At 36.7% G+C, this 19,676-nt stretch overlaps 1 protein-coding gene across 7 annotated transcripts; it reads left to right on the top strand.

The window, feature by feature from the left end:
* Positions 1–710: 710 nt before the first annotated feature.
* Positions 711–19,669, top strand: LOC127620104 (cytoplasmic dynein 1 light intermediate chain 1-like). Of its 7 annotated transcripts, none has more exons than XM_052093207.1 (15): positions 711–823; positions 1,051–1,124; positions 2,081–2,197; positions 3,661–3,891; positions 4,101–4,261; positions 6,879–6,972; positions 7,675–7,810; positions 8,025–8,136; positions 8,252–8,311; positions 8,582–8,626; positions 9,764–9,884; positions 11,986–12,117; positions 12,397–12,426; positions 12,966–12,984; positions 16,768–19,669. In XM_052093207.1, exons 1-14 carry the CDS (start codon positions 720–722, stop codon positions 12,971–12,973), a joined length of 1,425 nt encoding a protein of 474 aa, XP_051949167.1. In that variant the 5' UTR covers positions 711–719; the 3' UTR covers positions 12,974–12,984; positions 16,768–19,669. The 7 variants fall into 7 exon arrangements, with proteins under 7 accessions (XP_051949167.1, XP_051949169.1, XP_051949163.1 ...); XM_052093209.1 differs by lacking the exon at positions 12,397–12,426 and adding an exon at positions 13,721–13,744; XM_052093203.1 differs by lacking the exon at positions 12,966–12,984.
* The last annotated feature ends 7 nt before the right edge of the window (positions 19,670–19,676 follow it).

Genomic DNA, 19,676 nt, shown 5'->3' on the forward strand with positions numbered 1-19,676 from the left:
TATCTATAATTCTATTCTATTCTGATATCATGAGCTTTGATTCAGGCTGTTATTGCGGCTTGCAGTGGTATCTATAATTCTATTCCATTCTATTTTGATATTCTGAACTTTGATTTAAACTGTGATTCTGGCTTGCAGTGTTATCTATTATTCTATTCTCTTTGGATATCCTGAGCTTTGATTCAGGCTGTGATTGTGGCACACATTTGTATCTATAATTTTATTCTATTCTATTTTAATATCCTGAGCTTTTATTATTGCTTGATTGTGGCTCACAGTGGTATCTATGATGCTATTCTATTATACTCTATTCTATTCTATTCTATTGTAATATCATAAGCTTTGATTTGGGCTGTGATTGTGGCATGCAGTGATATCTATAATTCTATTCTATTTCAATATCCTGAGCTTTGATTATGGCTTGATTGTGGCTCTTATTGGTATCTATAATGCTAAACTATTATACTATATTCTAGTCAATTTTATTCTGATATCATGAGGTTTGATTTAGGTTGTTATTGTGGCACGCAGTGATATCTATAATTCTATTCTGATATCCGGCAACCTATAATTCTATTCTATTCTATTCGGATATCCTGAGCTTTGATTCAGACTGTGATTGCGGCTCGCAGTGGTCCACGCCCAGGCTGAAAAGCAGCGCTCTGGCTCTGTGCGATACATCCGGGGCACATTCAGGGGTGTTACTCAAGCCTGCGAAGATGGCGACTACGGGCAGAAATACACTCCTATCGGTTAGCACAAATGTAAATAACAGCACTTCCGAAAGCCAAAACCCCGATGAGGATGACGGACAGAATTTATGGTAGGCCAAACCGGTTCTTTTATGCCCCCATTAAATCCTGGATTCATGTGCATAACATGCCTTTAGGTGTCCCAGAGCCGCATGTGACAGTTAGCCGCTAACTTGCCAATTATCCCAGCCGGGCAGGTACACACAGGCCAGCCTTAATCAATGATGGCAATTATGCTTATTCTGTAAACCCATGTGTTTTTAACAGCTAACCCCACTCGGTTTCTTCCTTTGTTCAGGTCGTCAATATTGAGTGAGGTATCTACGCGTTCCCGATCAAAATTGCCGTCAGGAAAGAATGTGGTGGTTATGGGTGGGTGTTGTTTCCTCTCACATTTAATGTCTCTTGTGATCGGTGCATCCTCCTCATCTGCATCCATTGACTGGTTAATATTAAATAACGTGTAGAGTAAGAGGAATGCAGGGACTGCATGACCATATTTCATAGTAAAAGCGTGAATGTTCGCATTGATTTGATTGTGTGCTGTTATTGATATTGAGAGCTCGGCTGAGGGCACGTCATTGTCTCCAGTCATCATCGTCAGACATAGTGCGCAAGGAACACATCAGTGTTTGTTGCGGGAATTTAGTTTTACAATCATCAGCCATTTGTTCAGTTTCAAAGCTTTGTATGTAGTTAAGACTGTAAGGTTTGGTGAATGCAGATAATCCGCACTATCAGACATAGTCTGTTTCTCAAAGCCTAGTGAGCTTCCTACATAGACAGCATGTTTGCGTAGGAACAAAATGCTGCCTATGATGTTTAAAAATGATCCCACGATGTCAAACAATGGTTCCTAGGGGCTCGTGCATTTAAATGCTATCTAGGTAGACAGCTGACTAGGTTTTGAGACAGCCACTGATTGGCGCATTATTGCTGATTCAATGGAAATGCTTTTTACTCATCATAGTGTCAGAAATGACAAACTGTCATGCAAACTCTGGATGTTGTTTTTATCTATTAAATAAATAATTTAGAGATACAGTTTCTATGTTTCTGTGTTTTTCAGTATAGGTTAGAAAAAAAAACATCTCTCATTCAAAGCTGTTAAATATATAGGCTTTTATGAAATTGCCATAGAATACTTTAATTTATAGCAATTAAGGCTTTAGTTAAAAGCACTGTAACATGTAGGATTCACATGGCTGGTTTTTGGAGTATTTCTCTGTTTATTGTAAGAATGTGCAAGGAAAGTACTGTTTATCTTTGATATTAAATGTTTTTAATGTTTGTCTGAGTATGTATGTAAACACTGACTTGTCTTACAGGTGAGGTGGGGTCTGGGAAGACCACCCTCGTGGCCAGACTACAGGGTGTGGAGGAGTATATGAAGGGGCGGGGCTTAGAGTACCTGTATTTCAATCTTCATGATGATGACATTGATGGTAAGAATTAAAAGCCAGTTAAGAAATTGGATGTGTCCTTTATTGAAATATTGAAATGTATGTTGTGAATTTTAATTAGAATAAATGCTATAATTGGGCACAATTGAGCATAATTGATTTAAATTCAGATCTTAATGTTTTGTTGTGTAATTTGCATGTGATTCCTTTTTGACGTACCATTAGGCATGAAGCATAAATACTGGTACTGTTTTAACCTTGTGTGACCCCGCGTCCTTCTACGCAGACATTGTGTTTTGGCTTCACTATATGCAATGCATAATTTAAATTAATTTAAAACGACTGATCTAAGTTCAGAAGACTCTGGGCTGTCAGTAAAGGGTTAAACTTTCATCGTGTCATGTGACAAAACAACATGGTGCCGATCACAGCGGACATTTCTCTTTTGGAGAAACGCAAACAAAACTACATCTGGCAAGAAACCTCATTAAGTTTTTACATTGAAACCTGTTTGAGTCAGTCTCTAGTTTCATCCAATGTGCCATTTTGTTTTTTAAATTTGGTTGGTTTGGCTGTTAAACACAATGACCATTATAGTGAACAATATTGTTAGTGTTTCATTAGAAATCCTATATTTACTGTGCATTTTAACATTGAGAAAAGGCTTTATATGGAGTTAGGATGAAAGTATGGTGCATTTTGAACTGTTCTGAGACCAGTGCAGACAGACAGCACACTGGAGGTTAAGTCATTCACTAAATGGGGTGCAAGGGAGCATGCTATAGATTTCCTATGAAGCTAAGTGCATTCACTCCTAAAATTTGAACAAAAGTTCAGTTTTAGGCTGCAGATGATGTTTAGACCAATCATCATGTTTGGCTGACATGGAACAATAGTTATCAGTACATAGAGTCTGAATTTATAATGTATCATTTTATTTTAACATGGTTGGCAGTGATCGTAAGATTCTGGCCATTACTTTGAATCAGAATAAATTATGCTGATTTCTGATTAGAAAAATGCAGCATTGGCTATCACTTGTTTGTTTGACTGGGCTATGTGAGAACATTGAGAAATATTGTAACAGAAATTAAAATAGATGTATTATTAAAAGAAATTATTTGTGCTTTTCCAAATACACATCGTTCAATAGCAGCTTTACAGAAAATCAACAGTGATGTCTATAAGGTCTCAAAAACATGAATAACCAACACTCCTGGAAACATAATAAAACAAAAAAAGAATAGAAAAAAACTGTTCTGCTGTCCAAATATGTGGACACATTTTTGGAAAACATTTTTTATTTTTTTTTATTTTTTTATGTTTAATAGGTACAGTTACTAATTACAAATAAAAAAGGGAAATGGATAATGTGCACAGCAGTCACGCTCTGGTCTCAGGAGGTTAAGTGTTTTTTTGTCTAATGACAAACAGCATAGTAATTAAATAAGGGTGTGCAACATTCAATGATAGAACTGTTACCAGCCTTTGCTGTGATTTGGCAGATCATGCACGGTGTAATGCATGGGTGCTGGATGGAGACCTGTATCACAAAGGCCTGCAGAAGTTCGCTCTGTCCACGGAAAACTTGGCAGACTCACTGGTCCTATTCGTGGTGGATCTGTCCCGGCCGTGGCTAGCCCTTGATTCGCTGCAGAAATGGGGCAGCGTGGTGAGAGATTATCTGGACAAGCTCAGAGTGCCTCCTGAAACCATGAGAGAGCTGGAGCATAGACGTGAGTGGTGTCTTTGCATGTGTCTTTCGATTGGTGAGTGTGTTTGCATGCTAATTATCCTATAGGAATGATCTAGTGTGGTGATGCATTTTGATCTCTGAGAGTCCTAAAGATTGCTGCAGGCTTCGGTAAATTATATATCTTGTATGTGCATGAATTAATTTCGCAGTTCATTGAATGTGTGATGCTTAATGTGACTGTCTATGCAGTGGTCAAGGAGTTCCAGGAGTATGTGGAACCAGGAAGTGACCTTGATGGTGTGCCCCAGAGAAGGAATCCAGAATCAGAGGAAGAGAGCATCCTGCTGCCCCTGGGGGACAATACACTTACACACAACTTGGGCCTGCCTATAGTGGTGGTCTGCACTAAGGTATATCTGCTGCCTCAAGTAACATTAAAGGCCAGATGACTTATTTTTGTTGATGTATTTCCTATTGAAACAGAATGTTTTGGCAGGGTATATTGAATGGCTCGTTCATTTCTTTACATAGCCTAAAGGCTTAAAGGGATAGTTCACCCAATAATGAAAGTTTACTCGTCATCATGCCACCCCAGATGTGTTTGAATTTCTTTCTTCTGCTGAACACAAACAAAGATTTTCAGAAGAAAATCTTGGTTCTGTAGATCCATACAATTCAAGTGAACGGTAACTGTGATTTTTGGAGCTTAACATTTTCAAAGGCAGCATAAAAGCAATACATACGACTCCAGTGGTTAAATCCATATCTTCAGAACCAGTATGATAGGTGTGGGTAAGAAAGAGATCTTTAAGTCCTTTTTTACTATAATTTCTCCTCCCTGTCCAGTAGGTGGCTGTATGCATGAAGAATGCGAATTGCCTAAAATGAAAGAAGAATGTGAAAATGGAAAATGATTGTAAAAAAAAAAAATTGAGCAGATGAAAGAAAGTCATACACATATGGGATGGTATGAGTTAAAGTAAATGATGAGAGAATTTACATTTTTGGGTGAACAATCCATTTAAGCTATGTCGCAGCCATCAACCATGATTGCTGCTTGCTAGTTGGTTGATGGTGGTATTAGGGGGCTGGACATTCTCTTTCTAGAGAGCATTTAATTGGAAAGTAAGCTATGTATTGCATCATTATTTTAGGTCAGAGGAGAGACTGAACATTTTAAATGCATATATCTAAGGTTAATCTAAGTGTACTTTTGGGAGTGTAGTAGAATATAGATGGCATCAAAGCTAAAAGACTAAATTAATTCAAAGCCATATAACTCCAGTTCTGATTTCATGTAATCTATTCTGCAACTAGCAGGCTGTTTATTGTGCTACACCGTCACCAAAATGCATTCATACCACTCTGAATGATTCCTGATGTTCAGCTGGTGCTGTTTTAAGATTTAGATTTTTTTACTTGTGCAATATGATAAGCTTGGCATTTCTTATTTTTATTTATAAAGTTGGTTTTGCTTTAAATAAAAGGCCCAATTATATCAAGTTACTAAGCAAGCATGGAATTGTATATTAGTGGAGTCTGCCTTTTCATAATTCTCTCTCTCTCTCAATTTCAATTTAAAAGTACTTTAATGGCATGATTGTGTTTACATACAATATTGCCAAAGCATTAATACACAAAACAGATAATGACAAAGACAAATAATAATAATAAAATGGTAACAAATAGCGATAAAGATAGAATTAAAATAAGGTGCCAGGTAATGAATCAAATAAAAATAAAAACTATAATAACAATATACACTATACAATATAAAATAAAATAAGCATTTAACAGGACATTATGAACATAAGAGAATAAAAGTACTGTGAATGAAGTACATTAAGGCAGTGATTGGTTTCTGATGAGGTGCAGCTCAAAAATGAATTTAGCTGCAACTGATGCATGATGGTCCTCCCCCAGTAATACCAGCATCTGATCAGTTTCTGCCAAACTGGAAAACTGTGGCATGAGGTTTGAGAGTTTGTGGAGGTATTTATCTCTCACCTCTGTAAATTTCTCACAGTGAAGGAGAAAGTGTGTCTCTGTCTCGACCTCACCCGTGTCACAGTGACCACAGACTCGTTCTTCCTTTGGAAGTCATGTTTGTCTGTGTCTGCCTTTTTCAGTGGCCAGACTGTGATCACACAGTCTGTATTTGGTGAGGATCCGTCTCTGTTTTGGATCTCTTAGAGTGTGGAGATATTTTGCTAAATTATATGTTCTGTTTAGGGCCCGATAACATTCCAGTTTGCTTTGGGTTTTACTATCATTTTCCCAATGGTCCAAATATATTTTTGCTTATTTTGCTTTTTTTTTTTAATGATTTGGTTTATTCTGATTTGGTTTAGTTCAGCAGTGCTGATCTGAAACTGGTGTTTGTTAGTTGTTAGTGGGTTTGTGAGTTTCAGAGCCAGCTGACAAAGGGGACTGGTTTTAGGCTTCAACACTTTGTGTTTTAAGGGCTTCATGTTGCAGTGTGTTAGGGGAACTTGAATTTAGGTGTTCCAAAATTTGACGGATCGTTTTTCAATATGTATAATAAGGGGGTATCTGCCTAGTTCGGCCTGGCATGCATTAGTAGGTGTTCTTCACTGAACTCTTAGAATGTTTCTACAGAATTCTGCATGCAAGGATTCTATGGGGTGTTTGTCCCATCTAAAGTAATCTGCCAGACAGAGTGGACCCCAACCTCATAGCCATACAGAGCAATAGGCATCATAATACTATCAAAGATTTTACACTAGATTGTTACAGGAATGTCAACTTGGGTAAATTTGCCCTTAATAGCATAGAATACTCTTCTAGCTTTCTCTTTTAGTGCATTCACTGCCAGACCAAAACCCCCTTTAGCACTAATTTTTAGACCGTGGTAGTCGTAGTGTAGGGTGTGTTCTATTGCAGTGTTCCCCAGAGTGAATGTGTATCTGTGTCCTGTAATCTGGCTTTTTTTCTGGAAGGTCTTAATTTTTTTTCAGATTCTCTCTCTCTCTCTCTCTCTCTCTCTCTCTCTCTCTCTCTCTGTAGTGTGATGCTATCAGCACTCTGGAGAAGGAGCATGATTATAAAGACGAGCACTTAGACTTCATCCAGTCTCACATTCGACACTTCTGCCTGCAGTGTATCCTTAACCGGCACCCCATCCAAACAAGAGCTGTAATGACACTTACATTTATTTTTGACATTTAAATTTGCTTGAATTTTTAAATGTCTGCAGTGTAGTGTATTTTCTTTTTTTATCAGAAGACAATAGCAGGGCTTGCTCTTGTAGAAGAACTGCATCTTAGACCCTGTTTCCACATGGTATTAAGATGCGTCTCGGGTGATCCAATCACATGTGGTCAGGTGAGACACATCGCTGTTTACACCTGGTCATTTAAATTCCTGTGACCACTTGTGATCTGATTTGAAGGGGATTGTCTGTTTCATGATGACATACATCAGTCACCATGTCAGGGTGTTACTGCATGATAATACATCGAACAATTTCAGAAAAGACAAAGAAAGCACGAAAAAAATGGCACACTGTTTCACTGCTGCCGGGACACATACAGGATGAATTAGCATTTACACCTCAAGTGTGATCTGGTCACATGTGTTTTTGACCACATTCCTATGTGCTTTTTGTAATTTGATCACAAAACATTTTAGACCTGTATTTAGGGCTGACCACATGTGATCGGATCACCTGAAATGCATCATAATACCAGGTGGAAACAGTGTTTTAATGTCTGGTTTAACATTGGAAAGCGTATATGGAGCTCAGATATTCCTGCTAAAATGTAGCTTCATCTTGTTGTTCTCCTTTACAAGTGATCTTCAGATGGGGCAGCATTACTCTACACATCTATGAAGGAGAACAAAAATCTAGACTTATTATATAAATACCTCATTCACAGGTTATACGGCTTTCCTTTTAACATCCCAGCTCAGGTGGTGGAGAAAGACTCTGTGTTTATGTAAGTGTTTGGGTGGCGAGCCACAGATGCAGACTCTAGCAGAAAAAAAATATATTTTTTGTTTTCTTAAATTTCCTTAAGAACAAATTGTGGAAGGTTTTTTCATGCACTACTTCATAACATTAAAATGCAAATTTCATATTGTGCATAAAAAAAATGTAAAAGTAGCACCATTCGAAGGTATACGCATTCATGTTGTGTGTTTCGCTTTCAGTCCATCGGGATGGGACAATGAAAAAAAGATTGCCATTCTGCATGAAAATTTCCAGACGGTAAAAGCAGAAGACAACTTTGAAGATGTAATAGTGAAACCTCCAATTAGAAAGGTACGGTTTCACTCTTAATTAACTCTTAACTGGATAACCTACAATTAACTGGATTTGCAATTTCCAAAGAGTCTCTTTTACCCTACAGTTACTAATATCTGACTTTGCTTTGCAGTTTGTGCATGAGAAAGAAGTTCAAGCTGAAGATGACCAAGTATTTCTAGTAAAGTTGCAGGTAACCGCTCTATATATGCACAATATCAAATGATTTCAAATGATATCCAGCATGCCGAGGAGGTATGTAGTTTTGTGTTAAGAAAAGTAACTGGTTGCACACTAGGCATAGATTGTTCTTATTATACTCATTTTGGTTGAAGTCTATGTGGGATAAATTGAGATTCATTCAGAATGCAGCTCAATATTGTCAAGTAACCTTTTGCAAGTCAAATGAATCATTACTGAATAATAAATATATAAACAATGAATTATTTGTTTCCTGTATCAGTCTCTGTTAGCTAAACAGCCTCCAGTCACTGCAGGAAGACCAGTGGTAAGTATTTTACATATTCTACATTCAGATTTTAACATGGGACTCTGTATTGAATCATGTTTTGATGTTTTCTTTCTGGCTGTGAGATATTTACATTCAAATGCATTAATGTAGAAGACCATTTTTATTCAAAGCAACTTACAAACCAGCACAAATACAGACACTAGCGTGACAACATATCATATCCTATGGGTGAGTGTGTATCTGGGTTCCCACAGTCATGAAAAACCAGGAAATATCAGACAATTTAAATTTGTTTTCCAGGTCTGGAAATAAAGGTCTGTTCCATTTTCAGTGCTATAAAATGTTAAGTGATCTAGATATTGTTTTTGTGTATATATATATATATATATATATACTCAAATGTGCTTGCAAGCCAGAGTAATGTCTGATTTGTCACTGAATCTTTCTTTTTTAATGTTTTTTGAGTCAAAACTGTTAATAATAATAATTAAACAAATTGAAAACGCCTGGAAATGTCATGGAAATTAGTCAAGTCAAAAGGTTGGGAGGCTACAAGCTACTTTAATTTGATGAACAGTAGAATTCAACGAAACATTTCAGTACAAAAATGAAGACTCTGTGACCCATTTATTTGCATAAACCATCCAAACAAACCGATTCTCTAAAATGAAATGGACATCTCTATAGAAAGAGGACAGTTTAGGATAATGCTTTTAATTAGTGCATTCACTGACTTGAGAAGTTAATCTCAGTCAACAGCATTTGTGGCATAATCTTGATTACCATAAAAACTGATGTGGACTAATTTCTCCTTTTCTTTAAAAAAAACTAAAAAATCGAGGTTACAATGAGGCACTTACAATGTAAGTGAATTGGGCCGATTTTACACAGAAATGTGAAGCTTATAATTTAATAAAAGCACTTGCATTAATTCTTCTGTTTTAAAAACCAACTTACCTCACTGTTACCCAATTTTTTGCTTTTTTAAAGAAAATGAGGGACGAATCTAAATGAATTTTTGTGGTAATCAACATTGTGCCAAAATTGCTATTGATTGAGCTTAACTTGTATTGAACCTGAAATCTTGCTTGAATGGACAAGTTACTGAAAACAATGAAATAAATAAAAAATGTAAATAAAAAAATAGTAAATTTTTTTGTTTTTGTTTAACAGGACCCAACAAACAGAGCTCCCACCGGCTCACCAAGGACGACCAATCGCTCCGCAGCAGCAAACGTGGCTAACGTCATGCCCATGCAATCAGGTACCAAGAAGATTGATCCCAACATGAAAGGTGTGTATACACACAACATATTTAGGATGCATGCCTCTTGTCTCCTCTCCACCTTTCTCTGGGTTGTTCCAAAACCTAGTTTGCTGCCTCATTGCCTTAGCATCCTAACAGAGATGGAACCTTACAAGTGACTGATTTGGAACACCGTCTACAAAGGCAGCAACTTTGTGCGCTTTGCATGGGAATCTTGATTCTTAATTGATTCTAAGAATCTGATGTTAGCATGTTGCTAAGCTAACTTTCAGCCTGTCAGTCACAATGTGTGGCACCTTGGAACCTTTTTGGAATTGGCGTGATGCCCTAATAAGCATAAAAACATAGCACATAGAAATACTATGAAAAAAGGCCAATTTTTAATTAGAGTGAACTGTTTTTATCCCTAGGGTTGCCATTGAATGTATTGAATTAGTATATTTAAAATCAACATTTCTCTCGCCTCGTTCACCATCTAGGAATGAGTTTTTCACTGAGCCCATCATAATGGTTTCTGGGATTGCCTTCTTCATAAGGGATACATGCAATGCTGCACTAGAATTTGGCCAAAGTGAGGTATCTTAGGAGGCAGCATAATTATGTTTTCTTTTGGAACGGTCTTTGTGTTGGGTGCTCACTAAAATGCTTTTGACATAGGCAGCTTGCTAGGTTTTGCAACAGAGTTTCTCTCTCTTTCCTTCTGTATACTTTCTTCTATTTTCTCTTCTTTGCTGCATCTATAGCTTTCCAACTTTTGGGAGCAACAGTATTGGGAACACACCTTTCTACTTCCTGGGGATCTATATCTCCTATAGAGATTGGGGACAATGCAACATTTGCCTTTCAACACGAGATCCCATCCTCTTTCGTGTTTCAGTGTTTGTTCACCTGGATGTTGGAAATGTTGATTATGAATACAATTTTAGTGTGTTCAGTGACTGTTTTAGGATCTCAGATCATATGAAAATTGCTGCCCATGTTTGAAGAGGATTAGAAGAGATTGTTGGTATTAGGTCTGCTTTGGCTTTTTTCATTGCTGTCCACATTGAATTTCCCCCTTAGACTTTTAATCTTGATTATCAGCATGTTTTTAATTCCAGTTTAGAGTTTAGTAGATTACCATTTTGAGCTGATCTTAGACCTGTTTTGATTTTCTATTTAAAGGAATCTTCCAGGTTCAATACATTTTGAGCTAGAATTACAGCATTTGTGGCTTAATGTTAATTACCACAAAAAATTATTTAATCTCGTGCCTCGTTTTATAAATATTTATAAAAAGCAACTTAGAATGAAAGTGAATGGGGCTAGTCCATAAATGTTAAAATATACACTTTTTCGAAAGTATAGCCACAAGATGCAAATATTATGTGTTAACAAGTTGCAGATGCACCGATATGGAAATGTTTGGCCGATACTGATTTTATCAAAAAATGGTTGGCCAGTTAAAATATTTTGCAACTGTTTTACTTAGAAATTATACTTTAAAGTACTAAAGCTTTTTTTTACTGTTTTAACAATAAATAATTTTCATTGAACGTAAACTGGATCTGTTGAACACATCACAGTCCAAAAGTTTAAAGAGAGCCACAATGAAAGATAAATAGAATCGTAAAAGATGAAAAAAAAAAAATATATGATAACATGATAGATGATGTGATTTTGTTTTTAATTTTTTTACTTCTAAAAAACTTACATTGTACATGTACAGTATGTACTGTATATAATAGAACAGTTTAAATTCATACCATGCATATTTTGGGCTATTTCATGGAAATGTCAACCCCATCATTTATATAAAATAAATTTAAATAATTAACCAAAGGAACAAAACCCTCATTTTAAATTCTTTATCATAGTGGTATAATGATAATGCCATCCAGAACACTAGAGGGTGCCGCTTGCTCACAAATTGCTGACTGAAGCGCTGATTGCAGACTATATTTGAAAAAGCAGCCTTTAGTAACCGTGCATGAACATATTGCGATTTCAATCTTGATTCAATCAGTCATGCAGCACCGTGATACTTTAATGCTATGGTTGGGTAGGGAAGGCTGGTCTTAGGTCAGGATCTGCTGGCGCCTCAGGCATTATTATTGTACTGATTATTATTGTTTTCCTCTTGTGGCAGGAGGTCAAACCAGTGAGGGTGTACTCGCTAACTTCTTCAACAGTCTGCTGACTAAGAAAGCGGGCTCGCCTGGCCCGGGCGGCCAGCCCACGGGGGGAGGGAACAACACTCCAGGAACAGTCCGTAAGTCAGGTGAGAGATTCTCATTGAAACTCTCATATATTACTTCATTCATGTGTGCAATCTATGTCACCTCATAAATGTGGTGTGTTTGAAGTGTTTTCACTAATGGCTTAAAGGGATAGTTCACCCAAAAATAAACATTTTGTCATCATAGTCTTAGTAAGTTGCTCTTGTTAGACTCAGTCACCATTCACTTTTATTGCATTGTTTTTTTCATACAAAGAAAGTGAATGGTGACTTAGGCTGACATTCTGTCTAACATCTCCTTTTGTGTTTCATGGAAAAAAGAGAGTCAAACGAGTTTGGAACAACAAGAGGGTGAGTAAATGATGACTGCATTTTCATTTTTATGTGAACTATCCCTTTAAGTTTTGTATAAACAGACTTCCAATATAGCTACAGATACTGAATATGTAATAAAAGTTGCTCTGATATATATTACAACCTGTAATCAGTTAGATTCAGTCCTTTTTTTAAGATTCTCAACCCGTTTTCAACATTGTGAAAGCAGTAATGTGACAGTCAACATTTGAAAACACACTACTTCTGTGGACTGTGCTTTGTAAGAACAGAAACATTGTCAATCAGTTTTCCTACAAAAAAAAAGCTTAAGAGTCTTAAAATAGAATTAAAATATCCACAATGGAAGACTTGCATCTTATGAATCATAGATCTCAGAAAGAGTTAGGCAATGTTGACACAAAAGCTTGATGTTGAAAATGTTGGAACATTTCTATGAATCAGAAGATGTTATTAGTGTGAGGTCACTTAAGTTTGTCCCTTGTTCTCCATTTTTGCTTGTCGTTATATTGTTTTCATCACTCCTGTTCTCCTCCACCTTTATCCTCCCATCCCAGATCTTTGACATCATCGATGGTAAAATAAACATATTTAATTAAATTCTTCATTGCATGTGCAGCTAAAACCTCAATCCTGCTTCTCTTTCAAGCTGACAAGCTCTCACCCTGATTGTTCACACAATGCATATCAGATTACTTGGTAATAATAACCCAGTAATCTAACTGAAACTGAGACAATCAAGTCACATGCGAACATGAGAACTTTGAAAAAAAAACTTAAAATTACAATTTTGTAATGATGTGGTTGAAAATGAGAAAACGTAGTGTTTGGGCTGAATTACTCAAAGTAATCGCTTGTGTTAAAATGTTTACCAAGGGTTTCTACAGTAAGTCTACATATTAAAAATTCAGCTTGCACACTCCAAAACTAACACAACTGATGCAGTGTTCAAATCCATTACTGATTTGCTGATTTGCGCTCCTTTTTTTTCTTTCATATTGTTTGCATCTTCGATTGTTTTTAAACCCATAATGCAGCTTGATTTTATGGGAGTGTATTAAAGGTAATGTACCTCATTGGCCACAGTGACCTCTCCCAGTCCTCACCCTATGCCCTCATATTCGTTTTGTGACCATATATGTGTGTGTATATGTCTACTTTAATTTTTGACATGACCCTCTCTCTTTATTTACATTTTGTATGTATGAATAAGTGCGAGTGAGCAACATTTCTGCTTCTGAGTCGTGTCAATTTGTTCATCAGTCTCAATGTGTAACCCTTTTTAAACTGTCTTCCATCACATGTGCGTTAGCCAGGGGGTGTTGGCCACGTTAAGGTGTGTTCATGCAACACTTTCCCTCACTTGCATCCAATACATTTTCTTTAACCAGTGCTGCACTCCCACTAACATCTGCTGACATTTTTTTTTATTTTATTTTTTAAGCACGCATACTGTAAATGTTTATCATGGTCCTGCTTTATATTACACTATCAATGTTGTGGAAGGTCCAGTGTCATCTTCATGCATGGCATTCTCATATTATGTTGCTGCGTGTCATGAGTTTCAAATTGCCCAGTTAATACAGCATGAAGTTTAATTAAAAAGCATTGGTTGTCTTTTATTTGTCAACATTTTCTTGTTACTGATTACGTGCAATGTTTTAAAGCCCTGAATGAGCAGATAGTTCACAGCACAATTTCCTGGCAAAATACCTTAATTAGGAAGTTCTTAATGCATGGTTAGTGTAATTGTGTTTGCAGTATGTTCCTCAAATGTTCCACAGCAGCATATCACACATCAAGTTTAACACCATGAATGTGTGCGAGTCCATGTGCGTATGCAGATCCATTAACACTTTTCAAATTCTTTCAACTCAATTCATTCCACCATTGTATTTAATTTTTTTTCCTTCAATTTCTAAAACAATTTTTTTAATAATACATAATTCCTGTTTCTGTAGATCTTTCTCTACCTATGAATACACAAATAGTTTTATATCAATATAAATCGATAGTCGAACGCGAGCCTGTCGCTGTGTGCATACACAGCGCATGAACGCTACAGCAGCTCTGAGACACCATGCTATTTCTGTTCAGGAGTAAAGATGTCTTTATAGACCTTCAGACTCGAGTTAAATAAATGCAGGTATCTCCGGGCCTCCTCAAACACTCGCTCTTGACTTCCACTGTTGTTGTGTTTACCTTCATCTGTTAATGTTTAGCGGCAATTTTATCCTCTAGTTAGCACTTCTTCATTACAGCAATGGCTCAAACGTCAGCGTTGCCACCTTGTGGACACACTAATTAGTGCAAATATTTCTATAAGCATTCTGCGCGTTCAAAGACGCACGGTTAGAAAAACTGTGCTTTCCGCGTTCAATGCTAGAGCACTTGGCTGATGACGAGATTTGCGTCACGTGTCTGACCGAAATAAACTTTGGGCTTTATTATTAGATGATATGCATTGATTTTGAATCTGGCCTGTTCTGACTGAGAAGCAGATCTGTAATTAATACAAATAATTCAATAAATATTACGTTTAAAATAAAATTATTTGGACCACATAAAATAACTTTTAGTCCAAACATACCCAAGCAGTGTTTGCATACATGAAGGAGATAAAAACTTTGGCTATTAATTTATTTTAGATGGCCAGATGTATTTTTGAAATAGTTTTTTTATTTGGGGTATATTTAATATTAATAATACATTTATTGAGCAGACTATATTTTATATAGGTTACTGCATACTTGGATTATTATGATTTATTTGCTGATAATTACCCTGATACTGTAATTAGAAAAACAAAAAATTGCTTATCCCTTATTTTGAGTGTGAAATAAGTAACAATGGTTAAAATTTAGTTTCTGCTCAGAATGAACCAAAATGAAAAAAATAAAGACATTTTTATTTATTTTTGATTAATAATTAGTATGTAGTCCCTGTTGGCCAGACAGAGAAAACCTGCTGTAGCTCAATTATCCACCTTTTTCCTGACTTCTCCATGGGCGACGCCATTACAGCGAGAGACTTCCTCTTAGATGCTCCACACTTCCGCTTAGTTGTTGTTATTATCAACTAGACTAACGTTACTGCCTGGTAAGGGCGAGCAAGGGTTTGGATGAATATGCGCTGTTATAAGGTGTTATAACAACTACAGGTGGCTTAAAAACTGCTGTAAAATGAATGTCACAACAAGCCCCCACAAAAGCTACCAATGCTGAAACATTTCAAGTCAAACCAGATGTAATAAGCAGGGGTTGGAATAAACTAATTCTCTGTCATTCGGCCTTTTTTTAAAAAAAACATTGATGGATAATTCCAAATAGCCTGCTGTCCGTTATTTTAGAAGATAGCCATCTTTGGAACCAAGCTCCTTGTTGTTTTTATTAATCATCTGTACGAGGTCCATATCTCATGTCGCGCTGTGAGTGTATGTGAATGAGGTAGAGAGAGAGTTGTTGTTTTGAGAGTGTGTGAGAAGGCGGCACTTGTTAATGTAGAAATAATGCCATAAATTGGAAGATGTTTAAATGGAACTTATGAGGACCACAAACACACTTTTGACGGACATGTCCTCTTTTTCAAACCTTAATAAAGTATCCGGTCGGATTTCTAGATTCCACAAATGTCTGGGATTAGTTTTTTTGCATATTGAAGTGCACAGCGAGAACCGTAATGAAATCTAGCACTTCATATTCATGGATTCTCTCTCTCTCTCTGCATGCTTAAGACTGTGTGTGTGTGTGTGTGTGTGTGTGTGTGTGTGTGTGTGTGTGTGTGTGTGTGTGTGTGTGTGTGTGTGTGTGTGTCTCACTCACTCACTCACACACACATATACAGGACACGTGCAGCGAGTGCCAGATTCCAGTAACTTTACTATGTAAATGTGTGTGATTGTGTACTTATCTATTCAGGATTGCCGTCTAAACCTAGTAGCCATATGCATTAATTAGTGAGAAAGTGATATACGTTAAGTAAACTGACTGTTGAGAGTGATAAGTTGCAAAGCGGAAGTCTGTTGCATCTGCATTGGAAGAATGCGCTAAGCATAATGGGTAATTTTGCTGCCAGTGAAATAGGTGGTCTTTGCATGTAAACTCACTGAATGGCTCCTCAAGTTCTTATTTGGGCTTCCCACGTGCTCTACTAAATCAACCACAGCCACACAAACACTCACATGCTAAAGTGTTGATTTAAGTGTACATGTATTGCTGCTATCGCAAGCTGAAATGTCACTGACTTTAAAGCTTTGGTTAACACTTCTTCCAAATAACAAACATGTGGTTTTAACTGTGGTCAATGAAAAGCTGCCGTACACATATTAATATACTCTGATTGTATCTTGGCCATTCACAGGCTCCAAGCTGGGGTTGACAGACGTCCAGGCTGAGCTGGACCGGATCTCCAACAAATCCGACCTAGACTCCGCTCCTAATGCTACCACGCCCCCTGGTGAAAATGAAGAATCCTGAGGCGGGGTTTATTCACTGGCAAGCCCCCCTCCCCCCTCTTTTACACTCCGCTCTCTCCACCAACCCTGAACCTGCCTCCCTTCAGCCACCTCTCCTCTCTCTTACTCTTTCTCATAATATTGTTCAGATGGGGGGATTTATTCCTGTTTATTCCTTGTAAAGCCAGTGACTTAAAGCTGCATGTCAGGCAAATTATGATGCTATGTCTGTCTCCACACACACGCACACATGTACGGCAGATGGGTCCGTTAAACACAGACAGACTGAAAGAAGGTTGATGTAGTAATTAAGAACACTAGATCAGATCAATGTTGGACACTAAAAGAGAGACTTAGAAAGGAAATGGAGATGTAGAGCGAAGTCAGAACTAGAAAGTGAGGGGTCTATGTGAAAACTTTGTTAATGTATATGCAAGTTAGATACTTTTCCATGGTTTTGGTAGTGAATCATGTTCTTATGAGTAAAGAACCATGTATGTCTACAGTGAATGTCATTTGGCTTCTCACAAACAAATGCCCATTTTTACTTCTCTAAATGTCTTAAGCCTCATCTGAACAAAAAGTTATAGAACAATTAAGGGAAGCATCACATTTCAGTCATTGTAGCAACCAAAGGATATGATCAAACAATGTGTTGGATGTGGCCACCTTGTGTTGGTATTTTCGTTAAATGATCGGCTTTATTATTCTTAAAGGGACAGTCTACCCAAAAATGAGTTACCATAATTTACTCTCTCATGCTATTCCAAACCCAAAAGTCTTTCTTTCTTCCATTGAACACAAAAGGAGAGGTTAGGGTCGATTTTGGGACTGACAGCCTCAGTCACCATTCACTTTCATTGTATGGAAAAAAGATGCATTGAAAGTGAATAGTGACTGAGGCTCACAATCTGCCTAACATCTCCTTTTATGTTCCACAGAGAAAAGTCGTACAGGTTTGAAATAACATGAATGTGAGTAAATAATATCAGAATCTTTTTTATTTCTTTTCTGTGAACTATCCCATTATTATACACTCCTGCACTTCCCTATTCTTAAAGCGTATCAATAACAGGAACAGTAACTACAGAACAAACTTAATGACATGATATCAATACTTTATTTTATAATGTCTGTAACCCCTGACATTTTTTTGCGGCTGAGAAATTGTCAACAAGAGTCACCTAGTAAAAACTCATCACCTGGTATCCATTGAGTACAGTCAATTTAAATATTGTACTTTTACACAATAGTAGGCAAAGACACTAAAAATAAACTCTTACAATGCTGATTGGAGCAGAGTAGTTCAGTAAGTTGGACACAACTTGTTGCAACGCACCAGAGACTTTTTAGGCTTAGACATGATTTATGAAGTCTTCTATCTAAGCTAAATCTTCAGCTTTGAGCGTTTATCATTGAGATTATTGATGACAGAGTAAAAAAACTACAAATGTATCTATGTTCATAATAACTTATGAAAATTGGATGTTTATGTGTATGTCTTTTCTCATCTCTCAACTACAGCTGGTTATGACACTGCTTATAAATGGATGCACTATAGATAATGCGAACAAGATCAGTATTACTGTCTTTTTATTGGTGTGTGTGTCTGTGTGAGTGTGGGGGTGGGTGGTTATGAGCTAAATAAGTAAATTCAGCAGGACTCTAAGTGGAATTGTCTGTTTAGCGACTGTAACGGCTAGAATTTATTACTGGGAGGGGAGGGGTGGTGAAGCAGAGGTGGTCATGGCAGGTGAGATCTGAGGTCACCCTCACCTGCATGTACAGTCATCAACCAAACTTCTTAGGAGGGGGAAGGGGAAATAAACAAGCGCAAAAATGATCCTGTAATTTCACAAGATGTAGTGATGTTTCTCTGAATCAGGTCTGTAATCATTCTATTAAAGTTGTATTTATTGGGAATGGGTGGTGTCTGTCAATGGTGTGGGTGGAGAGACAAGAAACCAACAAACCTTTTCATGCTATTTTGTTCTGGACAAAGTGAAATTGCGTAAAAAAGAAGTTGGGAAATTTGCTGTCTTCTGAAAAATGTATGATGTGTAATATCAGGGTTTACATACATGATACATTCCTGATATTCAATAGGCTATTTTAAACAACCATTTAATCTTAATCATTGCCATCACAATTGCATTATGTCCCGCATATTTCATAGTGACTTTTAACGACCAACTGAACTTGATTGTCATCTAAAATTAATTTTAGCATCATAATTCAATTGACATTTTCATAAGAAGCTCTGCAAATGCGATCCGAGGTAAAAATCAATTTAAACATTTAAAAATGTTCAAAAGCTCCTTTTCTGAAAGTGAGCGTTGGATTGGACAAATAGTTTTATCTAATCTTGAAAAAAAGTAGAAATTTTTGAGGATGTCATTCAGCCACTTTGTTCGTCTACAGAACAGGGTAAGGCTAATTTAAGTTTCTGTATAGAAAAGGCAATTGTATAGACCTAACAATACTAAGTTTTACATTTGTAAATTATTTTATTATTATTTAATGCTTTATTCATTTGGTCATTTATTTAATACAGGGAATTTTGCTGGGTTTTTTTCCAAAAGTAACCTAAACAATAATTTCATTTTGGGCTATATGTTAGTGTTTCAAAAAAGCACACTGAAGCTTTTCTCCTAGTATTGTGTATTTATTTTTAATTTAAAACATCTTTGTGCGTAGAAATAATGTTTTTGTATTGTTTGTATTGTTCTATTATTTTGAATGGTGTGGAAAAGCAACTTGTGCGCTATGCCGTTAAGTTCAATTCATAATCACGTACAATAAATTGCTTTCAAGG

Source organism: Xyrauchen texanus, chromosome 26, assembly GCF_025860055.1.
Source record: "Xyrauchen texanus isolate HMW12.3.18 chromosome 26, RBS_HiC_50CHRs, whole genome shotgun sequence".
NCBI classification, from domain to species: Eukaryota; Metazoa; Chordata; class Actinopteri; order Cypriniformes; family Catostomidae; genus Xyrauchen; species Xyrauchen texanus.